General features: G+C 39.4%; 1 protein-coding gene across 1 annotated transcript in view; it reads right to left on the bottom strand.

Moving 5' to 3' along the window:
* The window catches only part of PCSK5 (proprotein convertase subtilisin/kexin type 5), a 292,051-nt gene that overhangs the window by 47,811 nt on the left and 221,353 nt on the right, over window positions 1-22,887 (bottom strand). The window contains exons 21-24 of the mRNA XM_054178077.1: window positions 19,287-19,389; window positions 17,682-17,818; window positions 15,627-15,824; window positions 15,224-15,292 (exon numbers count right to left, since the gene is read on the bottom strand). Coding sequence (XP_054034052.1) covers window positions 15,224-15,292; window positions 15,627-15,824; window positions 17,682-17,818; window positions 19,287-19,389 — 507 coding nt within the window. The remainder of the gene's footprint in view (window positions 1-15,223; window positions 15,293-15,626; window positions 15,825-17,681; window positions 17,819-19,286; window positions 19,390-22,887) is intronic.

Here is a 22,887-nt window from a genome sequence, read left to right as displayed (position 1 = left end):
AATGCTTGACTTTATCTACCTTACACAATAAAACTGAGAGTTGAAGTTAAGTACAAGGGTACATTTTGCAGATTCTGTATTTAGACTGCAACTTTTAGTTTCTTATTTTGTTTGAAATAAAAAAATAAATTAATTAAACGTCTGGAACTATTTTATTGGCTCATCCACCAGCATGTGCTGAATATACTCAACCTTGCATTCAGGAGAAGTATTCATTGTCTGGGACTTAATGTCTGGTTTACCATTATTTCCAGTTTAATTAAACATAATGGCTGAAAAAGATTTTATATTACATTGCAGTTTTCCGTCAAGGGCCAGTCTGTAGGATTGTTTAATTTCAACAATTACTGCCTGATTTTCTTTGCCTTTTACATTCCCCTGAACAATAATTTAAAATAATCTCAAAAAAAAAAAAAAGAAAGAAAAAAGTACTATAAATTGTAGTGTATCACCAACAAGAGTAATTATATGTATTAACTACCTTAGACCGCTTTTTCTTTAGTTTTTATGGCATCTCAATTAAAATAACTCAAATGTACAATACCAACATAATAAGACATTTGACTACCATGCACCCAGCTGAAAAGTAAGCCTGTAAAATAAAGATTTCTGTTGTGGAGCCATGGAATCTGGTTTGGATCTTCCAGTTTGTGTCAGAAGGTGTTTGTTTGTTTGTGTCTTTTTTGGGGGGGGTGGGTGTTTTTTCCCCCTTAATCTTAAATTTCTTCCCCTCTTTCTTGTTGTTGTTGCTGCGTGTTTTATCTGTAAGTCAGATTTATTTTAATTTTTCTAATTTCTAACATTGTCATTTGTTTTGACAGATCATATTGCCAAGAAGTGGAGAGTGAAAAGAAGAAAGAAAGATTCTATTGTCTGTTAAATTTATGGAGGGGGAAAAATGGCATCAGTACTTGCTTTGGCCAAAAAGTATAACTTTGGTTCAGACAAGATATTTAATAAATTAAAAATATGCATCTTTCTAAGGCATAAAAGAGTGTTTAACAGAATAAATCATACTTTTAGTAAAGTTGCCTCATTTTTTTCCCCTTTTTTTTTGGTTTTAAATTAAAATTACCTTTAATTCGAGCACAAATGATTCAAAATCAAAACATGTACTGGGTTTTCCTTTTGCCGTAAAGCAAATTAACCTAAAAAAAAATCACAGAGCTCTAATCTCAACTTATTCTAGAAGGTTAATAATGTCATTTGCTGTTATTGTATTTCCTTGACAAAAGAAAAAGGGAATAAGGCATATTTTTACCTTAAAATATGGACTTTAGTATTTTGTAGTTAGAAGCCAAAATTGAGTGCAGATAAGATGAAGTGAAAGTTTAGCATTACAATATTCATTACCTGGTTTGTATGAGTGAGGTGAAATGTTGATGATTACATAAATACATATATTTTGAGAAGTGCAATAATTTTGGGAGAGCTTTTCTGAGGGAACGTGATGAAATCAGGAAACTTCAAGGAATTGAAAATCTAAAAAAAGGACTTAAAAAAAGTTGTATTAGGTCAGAACACTTTAGAGTCTCACCAGATGTAGTTGATCAGTGATGTTGTGAGATCTACAGCAGATATGAAACCCCCAAATGTGGTAACAGTGGTCTCAAGTTTATGCCACCTGGACAGTGCAGGTTTTACCACTAATTTGAATAACTGGATTCCATTAGTCCTCCATTAACAAAACATATTTATGCGAGGCAGGACTCACATGGGAAACATCTTCTCCATATGGGGAGAATCGAAGAGTTGTACTGCTAAGTTGTTCTGTAATATAAGTCCTTTTTTGAAATATCAAGATCAATGAACTGTAGGCTGGTATAAAACCCAAAAGTTGAAATAAGTACATGTTGAGGTAGAGTTACTTGAACAGAACAGAGTGGAGTGGAACAGAATGGAACAGAATGGAATAGAATGGAATAGAATAGCATAGCATAGCATAGAATAGAAAATAATCACCTGTAACCAGTTCTGGTTTACCAAAAGTTAAAGCATGTTATTAAGGGCATTATTCAAAGGCCTCTTAGTCACTGATAGGCATGGGTCTTTGATCACCTTTCTAGGAAACTTGCTCCAGTATTTGACCACACTATCACAGTAAAGTAGTTCATAATGTCCACCCTGCTTTGACTCAGCTTTGAACCATTCCTATGTGCCCTATCACTGGATTCCAGGGAGAAGATTTCACTATTTCCATGTCCACATTCCCTCCCCAGGAAACCATAGAGAGCAATGAGATTGACCCCCAGGTTCCTTTTCTCCAGCTTAGAGAACCCACAGTCCTCAGCCACTCCTAAGTTCCAGCCTTCCAGCACTGTCACCAGCTTTGTTGCCTTCCTTCAGATACATTTAAGGATCTTCACATCCTTCTTAAATTTTGGGCCCCAGAACTGGATGGCCCAGTGTGAGGTTGCACAACACTATATACAATGATGTTTGTATAATCACCTTTTTTGACCAACTGTTTATGTAGTATTTGATGAAGTCCAGGATGAAATTTGCTCTTTTGGCTGCCAGGCCATACTGCTGATTCATACTGAGCTTACTATTAACCAGCACCCCTAGACCCCTTTCTGCAGGGCTCCTTTCCAGCCCTTTATGCCCTAACTTATACTTGTGCCCAGCATTACTGCATGCTAGGTGCAGAATCCAGCATTTATGGGTAATTATAAAACCCTAGAGTTCTGGCAGAGGCACCAGTCTTGGAGACAGGTGTTGATGTCTTGGGCTCCTCTGTTTCTTGCAATTAGTCTCCCCATTACCTGGAAGATTAAGGAAAACAGTACCTGTGCTCCTGAATCCTTCAGCACTCTTTCCAGGATCCCTAAATCTATTTTAAGTAACCTTGGTCTTATCAAAACATCACTGTGCTGGATAGGCTGTGCTAACCTCATCAGTTTCTTGGTGACATCCCTGATCTGGGCCCCAGGGAGGCAGCAAACCTCTGAAAAGAGGGCCTGGACTCCAGATGTTTTAAATTATATTTAATTTAATATATTTGTTCTTTAGTAATTGCAACAGAATGATTCAGCAGCTAACATTTCTTTACTGTGTTGATTCATGAAACTCCTGAACTGCAAACTGTTCAAGATGTAGCAATACATGCTTTGTTTGTTTGTAATTTTAGGCGTTCATGCATTGTTTGATCAATGGCTACTGAGGTAAATGAACTTTTGTTCTGATACAGTACTTTTTCTCTGTGTTCATATGGAGAGCTTCATATACGATAGAGCTCTAAACTGTTCTTTTTGTCTGTGATCATATGGAGAGCCCTTAACTAGAATCTGGAGTCTCTTCTGTTTGCAGAACTCATGGTTCAATCTCATATCTTAAGTGTTTTCCAATGACTTGTCGCCAACCAGAAAGTTATTTTCTTTCACTGAGAAAGAATTTTTTCTAAGACAGAGTGTTTTCTTTAATGCATACATCCTGAATCTTCACTGTGAAAGGAAATTCTCTCTTACTTATACTGTAAAAAAAGGCAACATCCTCTAAAGTAATGCTCTGCCTTATGCTGAAATGTTACTATTGGAAATCAGAGAACAGTTCCATAACTTTCTGGACATTCCTTTTGCAGAGACTGCATATTCATAATCCAGAAGCCTGTGGAATCAAGTCCTAGCATCTTCAAATCTAAACCCCATTCTGCGAGATTAATCTCTTGAGGAAGATTTACTCTGAGATAAAAAAGGATCCTTATCATAATTTTCTCTGGTATTTTGAAGGCAGAATTCTATACATCATCAGGAAGGTTTGAAGAAATGAAGTTTTCCTTTGTGTTTCTTAGGTTGCTATGGGAACCAGATCACTTTTCACTCATTAATCATTAGCACAACTGCTGGAATTATTATCTGTACCTGTAAGCTAAAGTCTGTTCACATTGTTGTCCTTTTATCTGTCTTAGAAGTTCCTTAAACCTTCTCCAAATACCTTTTCTCTCATCCTCACTGCTGTATTTTCCACCATCTTACTCTGTATAACAGATCTTGTGGAAGATTTGCATGAAGTTTTCTGTCATTTACTGTCTTTATAGCTACATGTTTGTACAGAGACATCGGAACCCAGGCCAAAGGAAATAGGCTCTGGATGAACTCATAATATGTTTGGGCTTTACCTTGCTGAAACAGTGATACTTAGAACCATAGAATCAGTCAGGGTTGGAAAGGACCACAAGGATCATCTAGTTCCAATTCCCCTGCCATGGGCAGGGACACCTCATACTAGATCAGGCTGGCCAGAGCCTCATCCAGCCTGGTCTTAAATACCTCCAGGGTGTGCCTAAATACTTCCATAACTTTTATTCTCAGGGGCACTGCTTCTTGGGGTTTCTTGGGTTTTGTCTCTTTTGTAAGCTGTTCTGAACACTGAAGAGTACTTTATTCTCTGTGTTAGACTTCAAAAATAGTCCTTAAGCAGAGGTTGGAAAATTCACATTGTACTGCTGTCTGCAGAAATGTGGATGTGTCAAAAGGTGACATACCTGGTATTCTGCTATAAGGGATCATAGAATTGCCTGGTTGGAAAAGATCTTGAGATCATCAAGTCAAACACCTCCCTTTGCAAAACTGGTAGACTATGTCCCTGAGCTCCTCATCCAAATGTCTTTTAAACACCTCCATGGTTAGTGACTCCACCACTTCTCTGGGCAGCCTGTTGCAGAGCTTGATGACCCTTTCAGCAAAGAAATTTTTCCTAATATTCAATCTAAACCTCTCCTGGTGCATCTTATATCTGTTTCCTCTCATCCTATCACTTGTCACCTGGGAGAGGAGGCCAGCAGCCACCTCACTTTCAGGTAGTTGTGGAGAGCAATAAGGTCTCCCTTCAGCCTCCTCTTCTGCAGACTAAACAACCTCACCTCCCTCTGCTGCTTCTCACTATCGACAACAGTGATTGGAATCAATACAGCTGACCAGTATGATTGAGTATTGTTCCTTTATTGTTCCAGTATTGCAGGCCTATGGTGCAGGCCTATGGTGCAAGTATAGCACAGTGAAGTAAAGCATGGACGAAGAAGGGATAGAAAAGGCAGAAGAAGTGCGTAGCAAGGAAACTGCTACAACTTATATAAACTCGGAGTGCCTTGTTGGCATGGACTCATTGGTTCCCTATGAGTGACCACACATCACACTATTATAGATTATTGGTCCAACTACTGATGACACACGAGGTGCATGTCCTGTTGTCCCAAGATAATTTGCTGTGTTTCTAGCTACCAGGCACAGCACTGTTTGGTACACTGCTAGCTGGCTCTGCACTTGTGCTGAGCATGGCCTACCACCATGTCAGGCTCTAGGCCTGCACTGCCAGATTGCTCACACTGCTCGTCGCTGGCATTGCCACATCTCACAAGCCTCATTGCCCATGCTCCATCAATTTAATGCCCTTCTTGCAGTGATTGGCCCAAAACTGAACACAGTATCTGAGGTGCAGACTCACCAGAGCCAAGTAGATGAGCACTATCACTCCTTTGGTCCTACTGGCAAGACTATTCTTGATAGAGGCTAGGGGACTGTTGGCCTTCTTGACCACCTGAGGACACTGCTGGCTCATGTTCAGTTGGTTGTTGACCAGCACATCCAGATTCCTCTCTGCCAGGCTGCTTCCCCAAGCCTGTACTTTTGCATGGGATTGCTGTGACCCAAGTGCAGGACTCAGCACTTGGATTTGTTGAACACCTGTCCTGAATGGACAAAAAAGCCTCAAAATCTGATTTCTATAGGTTGCAATACCAGGGGTTTACCCCTAGAGCTGTGCTGCTACTGGCCATTATTGCCTCGGGAAATCTGTAAGTATAAGCCCAAAGACCCAGAGGGTTTTGTCTTGCAATTGTCCATGCTCTGGAAGGAACCACAAGCTTCGCTTGGAAGCAGAACTGTGTTTCAGTTTACCCAGACAAGATAACAAAGACCCCTCGCTGCCTCAGCATTGTAAAGCCCAGAGGACAAACAGACGTCTTGCCGGGCCGAGAGGTAAAACCCCAGAGGACAGTTTCGTTTCACTGGAGCAAGGAGAGAGCGCTGCTACAAAGGATTACAGCCGAGAAACCTCCTCTCTACAAAGCTTTCAGCTACAAATCTTTTGGGAATAAATCCTGCCTCAGCAATAAGCTGCAGACACCAACAGAAAGCGAAACGGTGCTCCTGTAGCTTCCATGTGGTCGATGCTGTCTTGGTTTGTCTAGATCTTAACGTGCGCCACGAGGTATCACAATCAGTGAGTAATTACAATATCTGATTTTATAAGCATCTGTTGAAGGTCTGTTGCCCTAGGGAATTCTGGAGTTCCCCACCTCCCCCGTTGTGGGCAATCGCCGGCTTCATTGCCGAGGTTCCTTTTCTTTGCAGTTTAAAGTGCTGTTTGTTGTTTTTGGATTTTTGTACATTTTGTTTAAATTGTTACTTGTTCCTGCTGGTGAGGTATCTGTTCCACAACCAAACACCTTGAATCTGTAAATAGGTTTTAATTAGTGTTTTGGGGTTTTTTTGCAGGATTTTTATGATTAATAAAATTATTAATATTTTAATTAATCACTCAACTTATTGAACATTAATATATCCTTTTATAGACCTCAACAACACCACAAAATTGTCCTCAGCTGATCAGTCCACATCCCTTTGCATAGCCTTCCTTGCCTGCAGCAGACTGAAACTCCCACCCAGCTTGGTGTGATCTGCAAACCTGCTGAGATTGCATACACTCAATCTCTTCATCAAGGTGATCATTGAAGAGGTTACATAGATCTGGCCCAAATACTGAACCCTGGGGCTGCCAACAGGATTTAACTCCTGCCACTCTTTGGGTTCAGTCATCCAGCCAGTTCTTGACCCAGCAAGGAGTGTGCCTGTCAAGACCATGGGCAGCCAGTTAGCCCAAGAGATTGCTAGGGGGAGCCATGTCAAAGTCCTTACTGAAGTCCAGGTACATGACACAGCCTTTCCCCCATCCACCACATGGATCACCTTGTCACACAAGGAAATGAGGTTTCTCAAGCAGGACCTGCTTTCAAAAACCCATGCTGACTGGACCTGATCCTCTGTGCCACATGGTGGCCCTCAAGGTGATCTGCTCCATGACTTTCCCTAGTACTGACATTAGACTGACAGGTCTGTTGTTTCACAGATCCTGCTTATGGCCTTTCCTATAAATGGGCTTCCAGTCAAGCAGAACTTCCACAGTCAGCCACGACTGCTGAAAGATTATGGAAAGGGGCTTGGAGATCATCTCTGCCAGCTCCCTCTGCACCCTTGGGTGGATCTCATCTAGCCCCATAGACCTATGTGTGTCTAAATGGCAGAACAGGTCCCTTGCAATTTTGTCTTGATTCACAGGAGCTTCACTCTGCTCCCCAACTCCATCTTTTGGCATAGGGGACTAGGTACCCTAGTAAAGGCTGAGGCAAAGAAGGTGTTAAGAACTTCAGCTTTATCCTCATCCTTTGCCAATATGATTCCTTGTGCATCCAGAAAGGGTGGAGATTCTCCTTGGCCCTCCTTCTGTTGTTGGTATACTTATAGAAACATTTTTTTTTTTCCATCACAGACTTGGCTAAATTAAGTTTTAGTTGGACTTTAGGCCTTTTAATTTTCTTTCTGCATGACCTCCCTTCATCCTTGTAGTTTTCCCACATTGCCTGCCGCTTCTTCCGAAGCTCATAGAATTTTCTTTTTCTTGAGATCCAGCCAATGTTCTCTGTTCAAACAGGCCAGTTTCCTTTCCCACTAGCTCATTTTCTGACACATGGAGATGACCTGTTCTTACACCTCCAGGATTTCCTTCTTGGAGACTGTTCAATCTTCCCAGGTTACTTTGCCCTCCAAGACTGCCTCCCAAGAGACTCTGTCAACCAGCCTTCTAAGCAGACCAAAGTCTGCCCTCCAGACAACCAGGATTGCAGCCCCTCTGATCCCTTTCCTTACTTTTCTAAGAATGGCAAACTCTATCATTTCATGATCACTGTGCATCAGGTGTCCTCCAACCATCCCATCACCCACCAGTCCTTCTCTGTTCACAAACAGCAGGTCCAGTGGGGCACCTTGACTAGATGGCTCTCTCACCAGATGAAAATGAGTTAATCTCTGGGAAGCCAAGAGAATACTTTTGCAAGTTGGGTGAAGTGAGTGACAATAAATCAGTAAATAGGTGATCCTGAATTATATCAGAAATGTGTGGGCACCATAGGAGGACATTGACAGGAAGGTCAGAATGACAATGCCTGACTTTTGCAATCCCTTCTGAGAGGAAAGACCTATCCTATTGATTTCTGTGAATTTGTCAATGAACAACTTGAGCTCCATGTACTGGAAATATTTAGCTTCTCAATGAAGCAGGCACTCATACATAACATTATTGGTTAAAGATGCAGCAGGTTCTTTTTGTGAAGTGCACATATGCAAGTCAGTAGACACTGCAGAGCAGAGAATTCTGTCAGCCATCACATTCATAAGTACCCATAATTTGTGTCTGTCATTATGCAGGTGAAAAAGGGCAAATACAAATTGTATTATTAGAAAGAAAGTGAGAGCTGAAACTATTTGAGAAAACACTTTGTGTTGTATCAAGTAAAAGCCAAGCAAGTTTTGTTCTTGCATTGTATTGACTAGGAAATTCTCTTAAAATAATTTCTTTAAGTGGCTCAGATTCTCAGATCCTGCAGTTTTACCATTTTTTTATTCTTGTCCTGGGTGTTGACTTAGAGCTGACTGCTTTCTAAAATTATAAATTTGACACTGAAGAAAGTCTCTGAAATACATTTTGGCTTTAAGAGTTTGAAGAAAACATGAGTGGTGTTTTGAAATGATCTAAATCCATATGTGAACATATATTGAGAAGGGGAAGGTAGATGCTGCAATGACATAAATGAAATACTCCTCCTTAAAGACTTTGCTTCAGCAGAACTTTCTCTTTCAAAAGCTGTCTTTGCTGGGGGAATTGAATTTAATTTTGTAGACTCCATGATGTTTTCTGTTGCTCACCAGAAGAAAAAGAATTAAAATTTAATCACAGCCTTACAGTTAGAGGTAATGGAGATCTAGAATTGCCATAGACCTATCTACAACAGAGGGAGCAATAGGTCACTGCTGCTCTAGGAAACAGGCCCAGAGTGTACAAAATCAGGTTATCAGACCTGAGTCATAAAGATAATCTTGAAAGCATGGATTTGAAATTTATCCAGTGCACCTTGTTAGATACTTAGTCTGTCCAGTTTTGTGTTTGCATTCACTTACAGCAGTAGGAATATATTTGAGGCTTGTAAGAATTTAGGATTGGACATATGTATTGAAGTCACGCACTGGACTTGTCTTTGGATCTCACTTCACATTTCAGTGCATGTGCAAGAGTCTGCCTTTCAGGTCTTGTGGAAATCCATGTACTTCAGCATGCCAATTGTGCTAGGATGGCAGCAGTCAGATGCATGTGATATCTTGTGGGTAGATGAAAGTTGGGAGCAGAACGCTGCTGTGAATAGCCATTGTTATGACACTGTGTACACAAAACCCTAGATCCTTTTGAGATTAGTGCTGTCTAAGGCAATTTTACTATTACATACCCCAGAACCTGACAATGTCTGCAGGGAGGACGTCATCTCTGAGCATTAAAGAGTATTTTATGTTGCTAATGTATGAACAGCTTCCAAATTAAAGAAGTGAATCAGAAGGAAAACTATTGCTTGAATTTGAAACAAAACATCATCTGTATCCTTGATCAAGTCCCTATGATAATTCGTGTGTTTGCGTGTAGGGTTTCATGGTAGTTACAGTCAAGTCTCCTAGCCTGGAGAACAGGAGGCTCAGGGCAGACCTTATTGCTGTCTACAACTACCTGAAGGGAGGTTGTAGCCAGGTGGGGCCTGGTTTGTTCTCCCAGGCAACCAGCACTGGAACAAGAGGACACAGTCTCAAGCTGTGGCAGGGGATATTTAGGCTGGATGTTAGGAAGAAGTTCTTCATAGAAAGAGTGATTTGCCATTGGAATGGGCTGCCCAGGGAGGTGGTGGAGTCACCATCACTGGAGGTGTTTAGGAAGAGACTGGATGAGGCACTTAGTGCCATGGTTTAGTTGATTAGATAGTCTTGGATGATAGGTTGGACTTGATGATCTCTGAGGTCTTTTCCAACCTGGTTAATTCTATTCTATCCTATCCTATCCTATCCTATTCTATCCTATCCTATTCTATTCTATTCTATTCTATTCTATTCTATTCTATTCTATTCTATTCTATTCTATTCTATTCTATTCTATAGATATATTGCTACACTGGATAAAGATATATTGCTAAACTGGTTCCAAGCTTGGAGGAAAACAGACAGATTTTTCATTTTTTTTTAGTGTTGCAAACACTAGCAGTCTTCCACCTCAGTATCCTCACTGCTGGTGAACAATAATAACCTGCAGTGTTGCTTACTGTGTGTAATATTTGTGTCATAGTCTGTCTGTAGGGTCACTACTGGTCAGGAAGCAATACTTCCCTCACAGTCTGCCTCCATTACTTGCTCTGCTCTGTTGACACCTAGCATCATGCCAAGAGAGAGTAAATCTTACTCATTTTCTTGCCATGACAAAGCAGGACAACATTGCCCAAGAATTCAGTAGGTGAAAAAATTTCAGTTTAATCTATTTCTTGGTGCTCCATGGGGAAAAAAAAGGATCAAAAATTACTTGTCCTTCAGGACAGTATGAAAACAGTTCAGTTATATATCCCTACTTAACACGAGATCTGTGGCTACAAAAAAACCCACCCAACCAAACAAAACCCACTAAAAAACTCCAAACAAACAACAGAAAAGAAAATTAATCAACCTTTGTAATTTCCAGACAGTGAGAGAATCACTTGTATTTTGTTGCTCCCAATGTACAGCATAATGTCACTGTGGTCTGATGTTCCTCTTAAAAGTCATATAGCTTCTATAACTGTGTCTGCCAGCAGTATGAATTGAAGAAATTAATAATTTTTATTTCTTACTGTTTATATGAAAGGGTCTTGAAGCACTTCAGAAAAAACAGGTGTCTGATGATTTTTTGTGAGAGAATGGTCCTGAGCCTTTTGAAACTGCATGTGTATACATGGAACATATTTGCATTTTGTATGAATAACACCTTCACAGTATAATTTTGACTCCAATTGCTATGATTGCTACATTTTACTTCCTCTGATTTTCATGGTGATTTTTCATGTACAGCTTCCTGCTGAACTTATAGTAGAAAAGTTCACAGCATTGGAATGATTTTCCTACTGCTGCACTACAGTTCTTACTCAGATTAAATTCCTCAGTGGTGTTGAAACAGAGGTAAGACAAAGAGAGACTGCAAAATCATGCAGCATTTGCATAGTTTTAAAAGGAGAGTCTGTAGATCATAAAGATGTGAAACTAAATGTATCACATTTGATATTTTCTCACCTTGAAACGTTATTATTTAGAGCTATTTTTGTGCCAGTATAATTTTTTACAGCTTTCAAAATAATCTATTTCTTCTAAAAGAGAAGTAGTTCAGCTGGGTTATTTTGTTCATTTGGTTGATTGGGTTTGATATGAATTTCTGATAAGACATGAAAAAAATTTTATGTGCTCATCTTATCTATGAATTAGGCTATTCATAGGCCAGAAAACTCACTGAATATTAAGAGTAAACCAAGAAACAAATAGCAACTTCACATGATTGATTTTAAGTTAGAGGTTTACAGGTCATGCTTTATTTCAACATCACATGGTAATTTGCAAAATCTGCCTGGCATCTTGGTTTTAGTCCACTGCTGTGTTCCAAATCAAGCTAACATTAAACCAGTCTCTTTGACTCTCAATAATAGATGCATTGTAACTGCCAAAAAGTTTCCTTAATAAAGCATGCCCCTTACCAAACTCTGGCTTTTTAATACTTCTGGCTCTACTTAGCAGTGAATGTTCATTCAATTTTTGTTTTACTTTCAGCCATTCTGTTGATCTTTACAGCCATTAAAAAGCCTATTTGAAATCAGAACTTTGAGTCTAAGAACTTGAGAGTAAATATTTAATGAATATTACAGATGATTAATATTTAGGAGGGGAGTGATCTTCTGAGGACAAAGGTAAATGAGTACAGCCCCTTTTTGTGTATGCCAGCTGCCCTTGAACAGTCTTGCATTCACCTTATATAGGCTTATTAAGCTCTTATACAAAGGAAATCCACCTCTGAGTCACTTGCAATGGCTGTTATATAAAGAACTTGATAACCACAGTGCCCTTCACCCTAATTCAAAACAAGGATTGTCACTAAACATTTGAAGAAGAGATGTAAAGAGACACAGTCTCAAGCTGTGCCAGGGGAGGTTTAGACTTGAAGTGATGAGTAAGTTCTTCACTGAGCGAGTCGTTCGTCATTGGAATGGGCTGCCCAGGGAGGTGGTGGAGTCACCGTCCCTGGAGGTGTTCAAGAGGAGATTGGACGTGGCACTTGGTGCCATGGTCTAGTTGTGAGGTCTGTTGAGACAGGTTGGACTTGATGATCCTTGGGGTCTCTTCCAACCTTAGTTATACTGTGATACTGTAAAGAATTTTAAGTTTTGGGAAGAGCACCAAAAATTCTAGTGTAGGAAAGTAGCATGCAATAGCAACAACAAAGATTATTGAAAGAGGTTTTCTCCTTTAACTTATTTTCTTCCTTTTTCTCCCCACAACCAGGCAGACAGCTGACATGAATCTGGATACCATGCCATACAAAAATGTTAACGATTGGTCCTCCACCTCTTCATTCAGTAATATTGAAAGGTACAGGTCTAGTCACAGAGGAAAACATTAGGCTTGCCTGCATTCATGCAGAACAGCTGAACACCAGTCATAGGAAGTTCTATGGCATGACATATAAGACTGAATGGATGGTAGAAAGAAGAAAGTATTATGTGGTGAAAATCCTCACATACATGTAGCATTCATAGTAGTCTTATTTCCCAGGGTAAAACTTGGTTGATACAAAAGCAGAAAGAATATTGAAATTGTTGTGACTAGCAGCAGAAAATAATTTCTGTTTTGTTGGCTTGCTTGGATTTTTGTGGATTGCTTTCACTTAGGTTTTGTTCTATTTTTTTCCCCCTGTGATTCACTTTCCACTGCACAATAACATTCAGTTTCCTGGTACTGACAGTAGTGCCTGTTTCACCAGGCCCCAAAACACCTTAGGGAGCAAGATGGAGAAACTAGAGGTCCCAAGATGAACTCCTCTGTCTGTGGATGTCTGTTATAATTTAGGAAAGGGATGGATAATCCTTGCAGTATCTAAATTTTGCACTCTTGGAAATGGTCTTTGGAAACACAACAAGCCAGATTTGTCACTTTTTTTACCAAGTGGCAATTTCAGATAACAATTGGCAGATGAGTGACTTGCCCTAGATTTCTACCAAAAGAAGTAAAGCTTAGGTCTATTTTTAATTCTTTACAATCCTTGAAGAAAATTTTAGCAAAGTCTTACTTTCTGCCATACAGATTGCCTTAAGTGTCTTGGCATGTCAGTACTTATTTGTTGACTACTTTACCTAAACTCTGTGTCATCTTAAGAAGAAATTCATCTAAGAGGCCATAAGTGAAGACTACCTTTCTAATGGGATGCCTGTTGCCTCTCAGTCTTGAGTTACTGATCACTTGTGCCACTATTCATATAGCTACAGGAAATAGTTTTCTTAATGTAAACAAAGTGGAAACAATTAATTGTGGTGTCTTGGAAAATGATTAATCCTCTGTAAGGGTAAACTATTCAATTACAGATTCAATTGAGTTTAGTAAGTTAAATGTCATTTATCTGAAGGCAACAAACTGCTGACATTACATTATATTGAGAAGGAACCTTTACATAGAATACATAGAATAAACCAGGTTGAAAGAGATCTTCAAGATCATCGCGTCCAACCCATCAACTAATCCAACACCACCTAAACAACTAACCCATGGCACCAAGCACCCCATCAAGTCTTCTTCTGAAAACCTCCAATGATGGCGGCTCCACCACCTCCCCAGGCAGACCATTCCAATATGCAATCACTCTTTCTGTATAGAACTTTTTCCTAACATCCAACCTGAACCTCCCCTGACGCAGCCTGAGACTGCGTCCTCTTGTCCTGGTGCTGGCTGCCTGGGAGAAGAGACCAATATCCGTCTGTCTACAACCTCCCTTCAGGTAGTTGTAGAGAGTAATAAGGTCACCCCTGAGTCTCCTCTTCTCCAGGCTAAGCAACCCCAGCTCCCTCAGCCTCTCCTCGTAGGGCTTATATAATCAGTCAGGGTTGGAAGGGACCACAAGGAGCATCCACTTCCAACCCCCCTGCCATTGGCAGGGATGCCCCACACTAGATCAGGCTTGCCAGAGCCTCAGCCAGCCTGGGCTTAAACACCTCCAGGGCTGGGGCCTCAACCACCTCCCTGGACAACCCATTCCAGGGCTTCACCACTCTCATGGGGAAGAACTTCCTCCCCACCTCCAGCCTGAATCTCCCCACCTCCAGCTTCAGTTCATTCCCCCTGGTCCTATCACTGCCTGAGAGCCTGAGCAGTCCCTCCCCAGCCTTCTTGCAGCCCCTCTCTGCTTCCAGGCCAGCTCCAAATTACTGCTTGCTGGATTTGCTCCTTTTCCCTTTTCCCCCTCTCTGTTGGGAGGGAGCAGCCTTGCCCCCAGCTGAGCTCTTAGCTCCCACCCAAGGCTCAAACCACCACAATTGTTGGCGCCCAATATTGTCATCCAATAAAAAAACTAACCAATGTTTCAGTACTTTTTTTAGGGCATAGAAAAACTAACCAATGTTTCAGTACTTTTTTTAGGGCAGTAACACTACAATTGCAGTGGTCTTCTGTTGAAGGAAATTTAGGTTTTACCCTTATATCTATTTTTTTAAATTAAAAGCACAGGTTAATGATCGGTTTTCAGGGCTAGAAAATGTGAACATCTGGGACAAAGTTCTATGTTTGATAACGGCTTCAAAATGTTAGTAAATCTCTCAGCCTAAGTGTGACATTCAAACAAGAAAAAATGAAAAAGGTGGGGGGGAGGGAAGCACTGCAAAGATTAATAGGTAAATTAATACAAAATATATTCTTATTCTGGAGACAGAATTCAGAAATGTTGTTCAAAACTAAGTACACTGGGAGAAATATAATTTACTTGGTAGGCATGCACATAGGCTCATGACAAGAGAGGGGAAGAGGAATAATTTTTCCCTTCCTTAAGCATAAGTATAAAGGTTCATAAAAGGACTATTTACCCAATTTACAGCTTTGACATCCATCTAAACACGGTATGCACTCTTCAGAGTCAGGATCTTCCACTTCACCTGTGTTTTGCAAATCACCAATTTTTGGGTTAATTCTAGATAATGGAAAGCAATCTTTTGGAAACACGTAACAAGGTAAATGGAAATAAACTTTATCCAAACCCCAAAAGGAAAGATTCACGGCATTTTCTTTTCTCATTTGTCCTTCTGTAAGGACAATCTGAGCAAAATACTCAGTATTTATTAGAAGAGAAACAGAACTGGAGTTTAAGGTGTGATCACACCTCATGATCAGGTGTGACTGTATATTGCGATACAGGAACCAAGATCCTTAACAAAATTCCTGTTACAAATTAAATAGAGTATTTGCTAACTTTTACTGAAGGATACTTACCTTCTCTACAATTATGCTTCTGACATATGTTTTGACTAAGGTGGTAACCTCTGAAACATCTTTTGCAGTGGCTGGAGTTCAGACACATCTCACAATGGTCAGAGCAGGGCACACAGGTATTGTCTGAATGGTAATGACCTGGTGGACAGCTCTCCCTGCACTCCCCATGATAGAGGAAACGTTCAATCCCTCTTTTATCTGTGTGGCAAACAAATGGGAAAAAATATATCAGATTAACCTGTAGTCCTTATCCTTGTGACAACTAGACTGTGAAATCATTTAGATTTGAATCTGAACAGTGAATGTGCACCTTATTTCCTATCAGAGCAATAGCATTCTCTAGTGAGTGAGGAACTTGGGGGTGCTCTCATTCAAGTCTTTCTGAATGAAAACCATTAAACCATCTACAACATCTACTATATGTGCCATGTCATATACCATAGAGTTTTTTAATGGGTTACCCTATGGTGTATATTACATACGTTACAGAATCATAGAATCATAGAATGGTCTGGGTTGAAAAGGACTTCTGAAGGTCTGCAGTAAACAGGGGCATCCTCAACTAGATCAGGTTGCCCAAAGTGCTGGTGAGCCTCACCTTCAGTATCTCCAGGGACAGGGCCACAACCACCTCCCTGGGCAACCTGTTCCAGTGTTCCACTATCTTCATAGTGCAGAACTTGTTCCTAACATCAAATCTAAATCTACTTTTCTCTAGTTTGAAGCTGTTGTCCCTTGTCCTATCACTGCAGGCCTTTGTAAACAATCTCCATCTTTCTTGTAGGCTCCCCTTAGGTACTGGAAGGTTGTTACTAGTTCCCCCTGGAGCCTTGTCTTCTCCAGGCTGAACACTCATAATGCTAAGTGTATTTAATTGCTTTAACCATAGAGAAAAATTTGCTTACTACAAATTATTTTTGAAACTGCAGAGAATGTTGCTATAACAGGGAATAATTGCTGCACCACAGCAGAAGTAAACAGACTTTGTGTCTTATAATTTTCACATACAAATTTTTAGAACAGTCTTTTCCAGCCTCCTCAGGGTGGTACTCCTGTTGATGTATTCATTTCTTGATACACAGCATTATGTAAATTTATACTCCACCACACTTGGGGAACAAACTTCTCCCTCACATTGGTCCTGAAGTACCTTTTGAGATCTTCATCTCTTAACTCACATTTACCAGGGTGAGAAAATATTAGTACAACAAATTAATGCCAGGCAGAGTACTGTTTTCTTGAAACTCAACACTTATTTCTGAACAAACTAATGACTAGGAACTTAAATGGAAGTAGCAGCTGAAAGTAAAATGACTGTGATTCCATTGTGAGTCCTCAGAAAAAGTTCACCAAAACTTTCTCTTTATTATGGCTAGTTACACATACCTATATGTAATAGTCTCCAGTTCCTTGCCCATCAAGTGCTACAGAGTCAAAAGGGAATAAATTTTAAAACCTACCATCAAAAGGAGAAAAGTTGTTTTTTGGAACAACCACAAATTTAACTATATTACCTTCTCAACTCTGTGAAAACGTGTCAAAAGACAAGTTTCTCTGTGAATTAGTAGTAAGGTTTTCTTCACAGGCTCTGTTTGTCAGGCGTAGGGACACAGTAGTCTGTGGTGGAACCCACCTTGTTTGTATCCTACCCTTTCTCAGACATGTTTTGGAAGGCATCCTGGCTCCCTGCCTGCTTGTGCAAGCCTCCTCCATGTAGCACAGACTGCGTAAAGACTGGACAAGGCATGTATAGAGATTTCTTTTCCAGAGAAAGGCTTTTTATGTTTTGCTCCTGTGTTGCTCATTCTGTTTCTGTTAACATAGCTCCTAGTCAAAATGTGCCAAGTGTAATGCATAGAGATGCAAGGCTAATACAGAAAAAAATAAATAAAATAATTCCAGCTCTCTTTGGAATTAAAGAAATATTATGATGCAGACCAGTAGCACAAGCACTACTTATTTCATTGACTGTAACAACTGTCCCTGAGACCAGAGGAGAAAGGAAACTTGGAGGAAAAAAAGGGGAGAAAAGCTGCAAGTGCAAATATTTCTTACCTGTCCCACAAGTGGTGCATTTGTTAGGCTCACTTCCTCTGCAGTCCAGGCAGGTGTGGTGGCACATGTGACACTGTCCATTGAAATCAAACTTTCCTTTGGGGCATTGCATAACACAGTGACCATCGTCAAAGACTCTTTGTGGTGGAGAGAGGCATGATTACAGACTTAGCAGCTACTTGTTGTTTAAATTTAAAGGAAACTAACAAGAAATCCACATGTTCTTCCTTCCCTTTATTTACAAATGTCTTTGCTCTTTACTTCTTAATTTCCTGATAATATTCATAGTATTTACTAAATGGAAAACCATTTACTAAATGGAAAACCAACCATGTTTTAAACTTAGACTATGTTAGATTTTTCTGAGACACATCATGTTTTGGTTGTGTACCCAGATGTCCTTCTACCACAATCCCTGCAGTGGTCGCTTACGTCTGCCAGAAGAAAAGCAAGACTTTATCTTTGCCTGTGAAGAAATCATTAGTTGAAGTTTCCTATTTGTTTTACATTAAAAGCTTCCTGTGAGCAGTACCATGGTGTCAGTAAAATGACCTTGTATACAAAGTAAAAAATCTATCTGAATCTTGGCCTTTAAGAGCTGTATTTTTAGAATTGCACATCTGTGAACACATAGGAGTTTTACTGCTAAATGTTCTCTTTTTGATAGGTAATGAAATATTTGATGCAGAATCCTTTTATATGATGAAAATTTATGGTCCATTTTCCAACACTACTTAATGTCTAATCTGTTTGGGAATCTGTTTGTGGACGTAACAAAGAAAACATGGAAACTGATTAGAAAGTCTTGCGTGGCTGAAGGCAATCTGCTTTCAGGAATCAAGAGGAAGCCTGTATGGGCATATGAAATATTCAACAAAGATGCACCTCTGCTCTGGAATCTGACAATAAGGTAGTCCTATGCAGACTGTAGCTCATATAGTTATACCTGCGTGTTTAAGACCATTATGCAGCCTCTTCATGGGGACTGCAAGCCACCTGGTTTCCATGCATATGGAACAATGTGGCAGAACTACTAGAACTAGGTAGACTATACTTGTACAACATGCAAATATTATTGTATTCTAATACATGTGCTGGTTGTAATGATAGCCATCTTTACAAACAGCTCATAAAGTGATTAAATACATTTGTATTTCTTTTTGTTCTGTCACCCCTAATGGAAGACAGCAGCAGGTCAGATCTTGTCACTAACCGCTGCAGTTTAAACAGTAAACAGATGGACAAGGAATTTTGTGAAAATCAGTTTGACTGGACAAAAACACATAAATTGCATAACTACATTTTGAATTGTCAAAAAAAAATAAAATCTGAGAGTGATTTTATTATGAAATAAAGTGACATCTACTGCTGAATTTTCACAAAGAACAGGGACTATTCAGTGTTTTAGTTTCCATACTATTTTCAGTAATCCTCCCCTCCTTGAGTCTCTTCATCCTTTTCAAAGAGGAAAGGTGTTCTGTTGTAGGAAAGCAGCACTGCTCAATTTTAGTCTGTTAATATCTGATGTCCACTCATTACTGCAGCAGACACCACCTGAAATTCTCAAGAGCAATAAAATGTAGAATTCTGCTAGGAGACAAATACCTTGTTAGTGGGCAGCTGATGCAGTCATCTGTCTCAGGTCCAATACACTTCTGGCAGGATGCTTCACACAACTGACATTCTTGGGAATCATCAAGGTATTCCCCTGGTAAAACAATTTATGTAAGATCAACATCTCATATTAAAAAAACCCAACCAACCAACAAAAAAACCCCACAAAACAACAAAATAAAACCCAGAACAAGTATGCGCCAAGCCAGACTGGAAAGTGCAATGTGTATTAGAACTAGATCTGTTTTGAATTACTGAAATGAGCACATGCCCCTACAGTATCAGGAAAGCAAGTACTGACTACCTTGGGGAAACCAGAATATTCAGAATTAGTTGTTTCTAGTCCTTTTTTATTTATTTATTTGGTTATTGTGAATTGGACAGAGAGTGATTCTTGATGTTCAGGTTAATGTTACTCTTGTTTTGTATCAGTGGAAGTAATGGGATTCTTTAAGAGATACATCAAAAGCAGTGCTATCTAGGAGTATTCATTATTGTATTTTGTTTGATGCAGCTGCAACATGCTCCTGATTGCAAGCTGCAGCATAAAGAAAGTGCTTTCATGGCTGTGGGATATGTTGTGTGAGGAGAAGCAAGCTTCTGTTAGTTAGAGACATGTTGATGGTTCCCACACCGAGAGGATCTTTTTTTGCTCTCTTCCCAGGCTGCTGCACACCAAAAAGACCCAGGCTCTTATTTTGGTGCCCAAATACCTGTTTGTACTCTAAAAGAACAATTTGTTAATAAAATAATTGTTGCCTTAAAACTAAGATAAAGATATAAACAATTTCATCTCATTAATACACTAGTTCTACTATGGCACTAAAGTGAGGAGTTTGTCACTTTATTTACTGAATATTAATTAAAATATTGGTACAAACTGGTAAGATGGAGGCTTCGTAACTCTCAGGGCAGAGACATTAATTTGATAAGTAGCATGGATATATTATCTCTGTTCTGTACCATGTGGGGACAGTAAATTGGTTTATCAGGCAGTTTTATAAAACTCAGGACTGGGACTTTAATGTCCATTTGTTATGGGAAAAATTTATTCTAACTAAGTCTATGTATTTGAGAGAACTAGCTGTTCCTTCATTCTTAAGTAATGGAAGATGTTGAACAAAGAGTCCTATATATCACATAAAACCTGCAGTTTCTATGGATACATCAATATGGAGAAACTATTTCCACTTGAGTTGCTGCTGGGAAATCCAGACTTAGCAGACTTTAGGAGTCAAAATACAAATGTGGAATCAGTTTGTTTTGGCTCTCAGTTGCAGTGAGCTCCTTACACTGAAGAGCAAAGGCACTGTACAAGAAACTATTGGTATAAGTGTAAAATGATGTAGGAAAGACATTTTCTAAAATACCATAACTCATGTCTGCAACCCTTGTGTTTTTTACTCCATTAGCGCATTTTATAATAGTTTAAATTTCTGGTGTGAGATATAAGCTAGGATAGTACATATCATGCTTAAGGGACTGCCAGCGGTGGGTGAAAGCTGAAACACTCAAAATTTAGGGAAAGATTCTTCATTTCATAAAGTCTTCATGTATTTTAAAGAAAGGAAGAAGATAAAGGACAAGCCAAAAGCCAGTGACAGAGCTGCATAAAACACAAAGACAGTGCTGCTCAAAGGCTGGAGAGAACTTCAGAACTGGGAGGAAGTGATCAGCCTCGTGGTAAGATCAGGGAAATAGACATCTGTACACATACACATTCACGTGTTTTTATAGTACTCATTATCCAAAGAGCATTTTGCGTATATATTTGCATGCATTTATGTGATCCCACATATGCCCATACAGGACAAACCTTTAATTGTGTAAACTGACTTAATTCCATGGAAGTGTTGTAGCTTTTGTGAACTGTGACACTGCATCTCACACGACTGATTACTTTATGAAAGATTAATGATAAAAAATGTTACAAATGTGTAGCTGTTTGATAGAGACTTCATCTAGATTTTTAATTTATCCCGGTATTACCAAGATAAAATATTGTGTGGTGAATGACTACTACAATACAGAATATTTAAAATCATCAGTTTCTAGGGAAAAAGTGTGGCCTGCTGTCCAGTAGATCATCAAGCTATTGATAAATGTAGTTCTCATGAGTCTTTCTGCCACATATTCAGAATATATAACATTGAATACCATGATTTCAAATGCTTATGACATTCTAAAGTTTCATTTGATACATGTGCATATATGTATACACACACACACAAGGACAAACCACAACCGTGAAAAGATGGAATATCTGGAGGACTTGCTATTGCAGGTCTGGTGGCTCAGTGCAGTATAATACCTGCTTTGCATCACTGGGAGGTCTGTCAGGGCAATGTTATTAAATAATTGCTTCTCTGATATTGCTTTGTGATACAAGTTAGAAAAACTTTGTTTCTCCAGTGCTTCATTTTATTTGCCTGCACTGCCTGTGTGCTTATCCATTGGACCTGAGCTACAAATTCTTACAGCTCAGCTATGCCCACTCTAACACTTCCCACATGGTAGATGTGTTTAGTTTTAAAAGGCTTTTGTTATTTCTTTGTTAGGCCTTTCATTGAAAGTGCCGTAATTCATTTCAGCTGTGCTGGAACAGTACCAGGAAGACCAGTTCTCTTCTTACTTTATCCTCTCAGCTGAATCATTTTAAAGCACACTATTATAAGAATGAGCACCGGAAAATACTTACATGTTAGGCCTTTTGAATTGCAAGTCACATCTAGAGCTGCAGATCTGCCACTACATGCTAATGAAACAGCTTTCAGGGGACATACAGATGTCTCTGAAATACAACTTTAAAGAAGATTTTAAACTATTTCATGGATCAATTTAACCATTTGCCAGAGTTCCTTGTGGGCAACATATTGATTTGTAAATCTCACTAGACCAATACCAATGCCTCAACAATTTTTCTTTTTTTGTTTTATTTTTTGATTTCTTTCTTCTGTATTGAAATTCTTTATCTGTCTAACATAATAGAGGAATACTCTCAGCAATGGATGTCTCAGCTCTGCCTTCAAGCAGGCAATGCTTGTCATTAAATCATTCCATGTTTAATCTCCATTTATTTCTCAATTTTGTCACCTTATTTAAAGGCCTTTATCACCTTGTTTAAAACAAAATGAACTGAAGGCATTATAGGAATAAAACTAACGCTATAGAAATTAGGCAATGCCTCATAATGGGAAGATCTTAAGATCTATTTCTTTGTGTCTTAATCAGAAATGTTTAATTCCACACCTGGGCCATATCAGGTTGCAGACTGTGCCTTTAGCTGCATATAGGAGCCGTAGACTAGCCCTGAGTTCCTATCAGTTGATATGATGCATTAAAAATGAGGTAAGGACTATATCTCCCATTACGTAGGCAGAAAAACAGAGTTTCAGTGAGATTATCTACTTAGTTAGGATGCAATAGCAAACTTCAACCTGTCCGTCCTAAGCACCTTCACAGTTGCCAGGTCATTGCTGCATTAGCACTATGGAGTGTGTAAACCTTATCTTGACACTGTTTGTCTTTTTCTTCTCCAACAGCTGTCATTAATTGACAACACAATGTATTTCAGAAGACAAGTTAGATGGGG

This window comes from Dryobates pubescens, chromosome Z (assembly GCF_014839835.1).
Source record: "Dryobates pubescens isolate bDryPub1 chromosome Z, bDryPub1.pri, whole genome shotgun sequence".
Taxonomy (NCBI): Eukaryota; Metazoa; Chordata; class Aves; order Piciformes; family Picidae; genus Dryobates; species Dryobates pubescens.
Note: the sequence above shows the minus strand (reverse complement) of the source record. Positions and strands in the feature narration are given on the sequence as shown.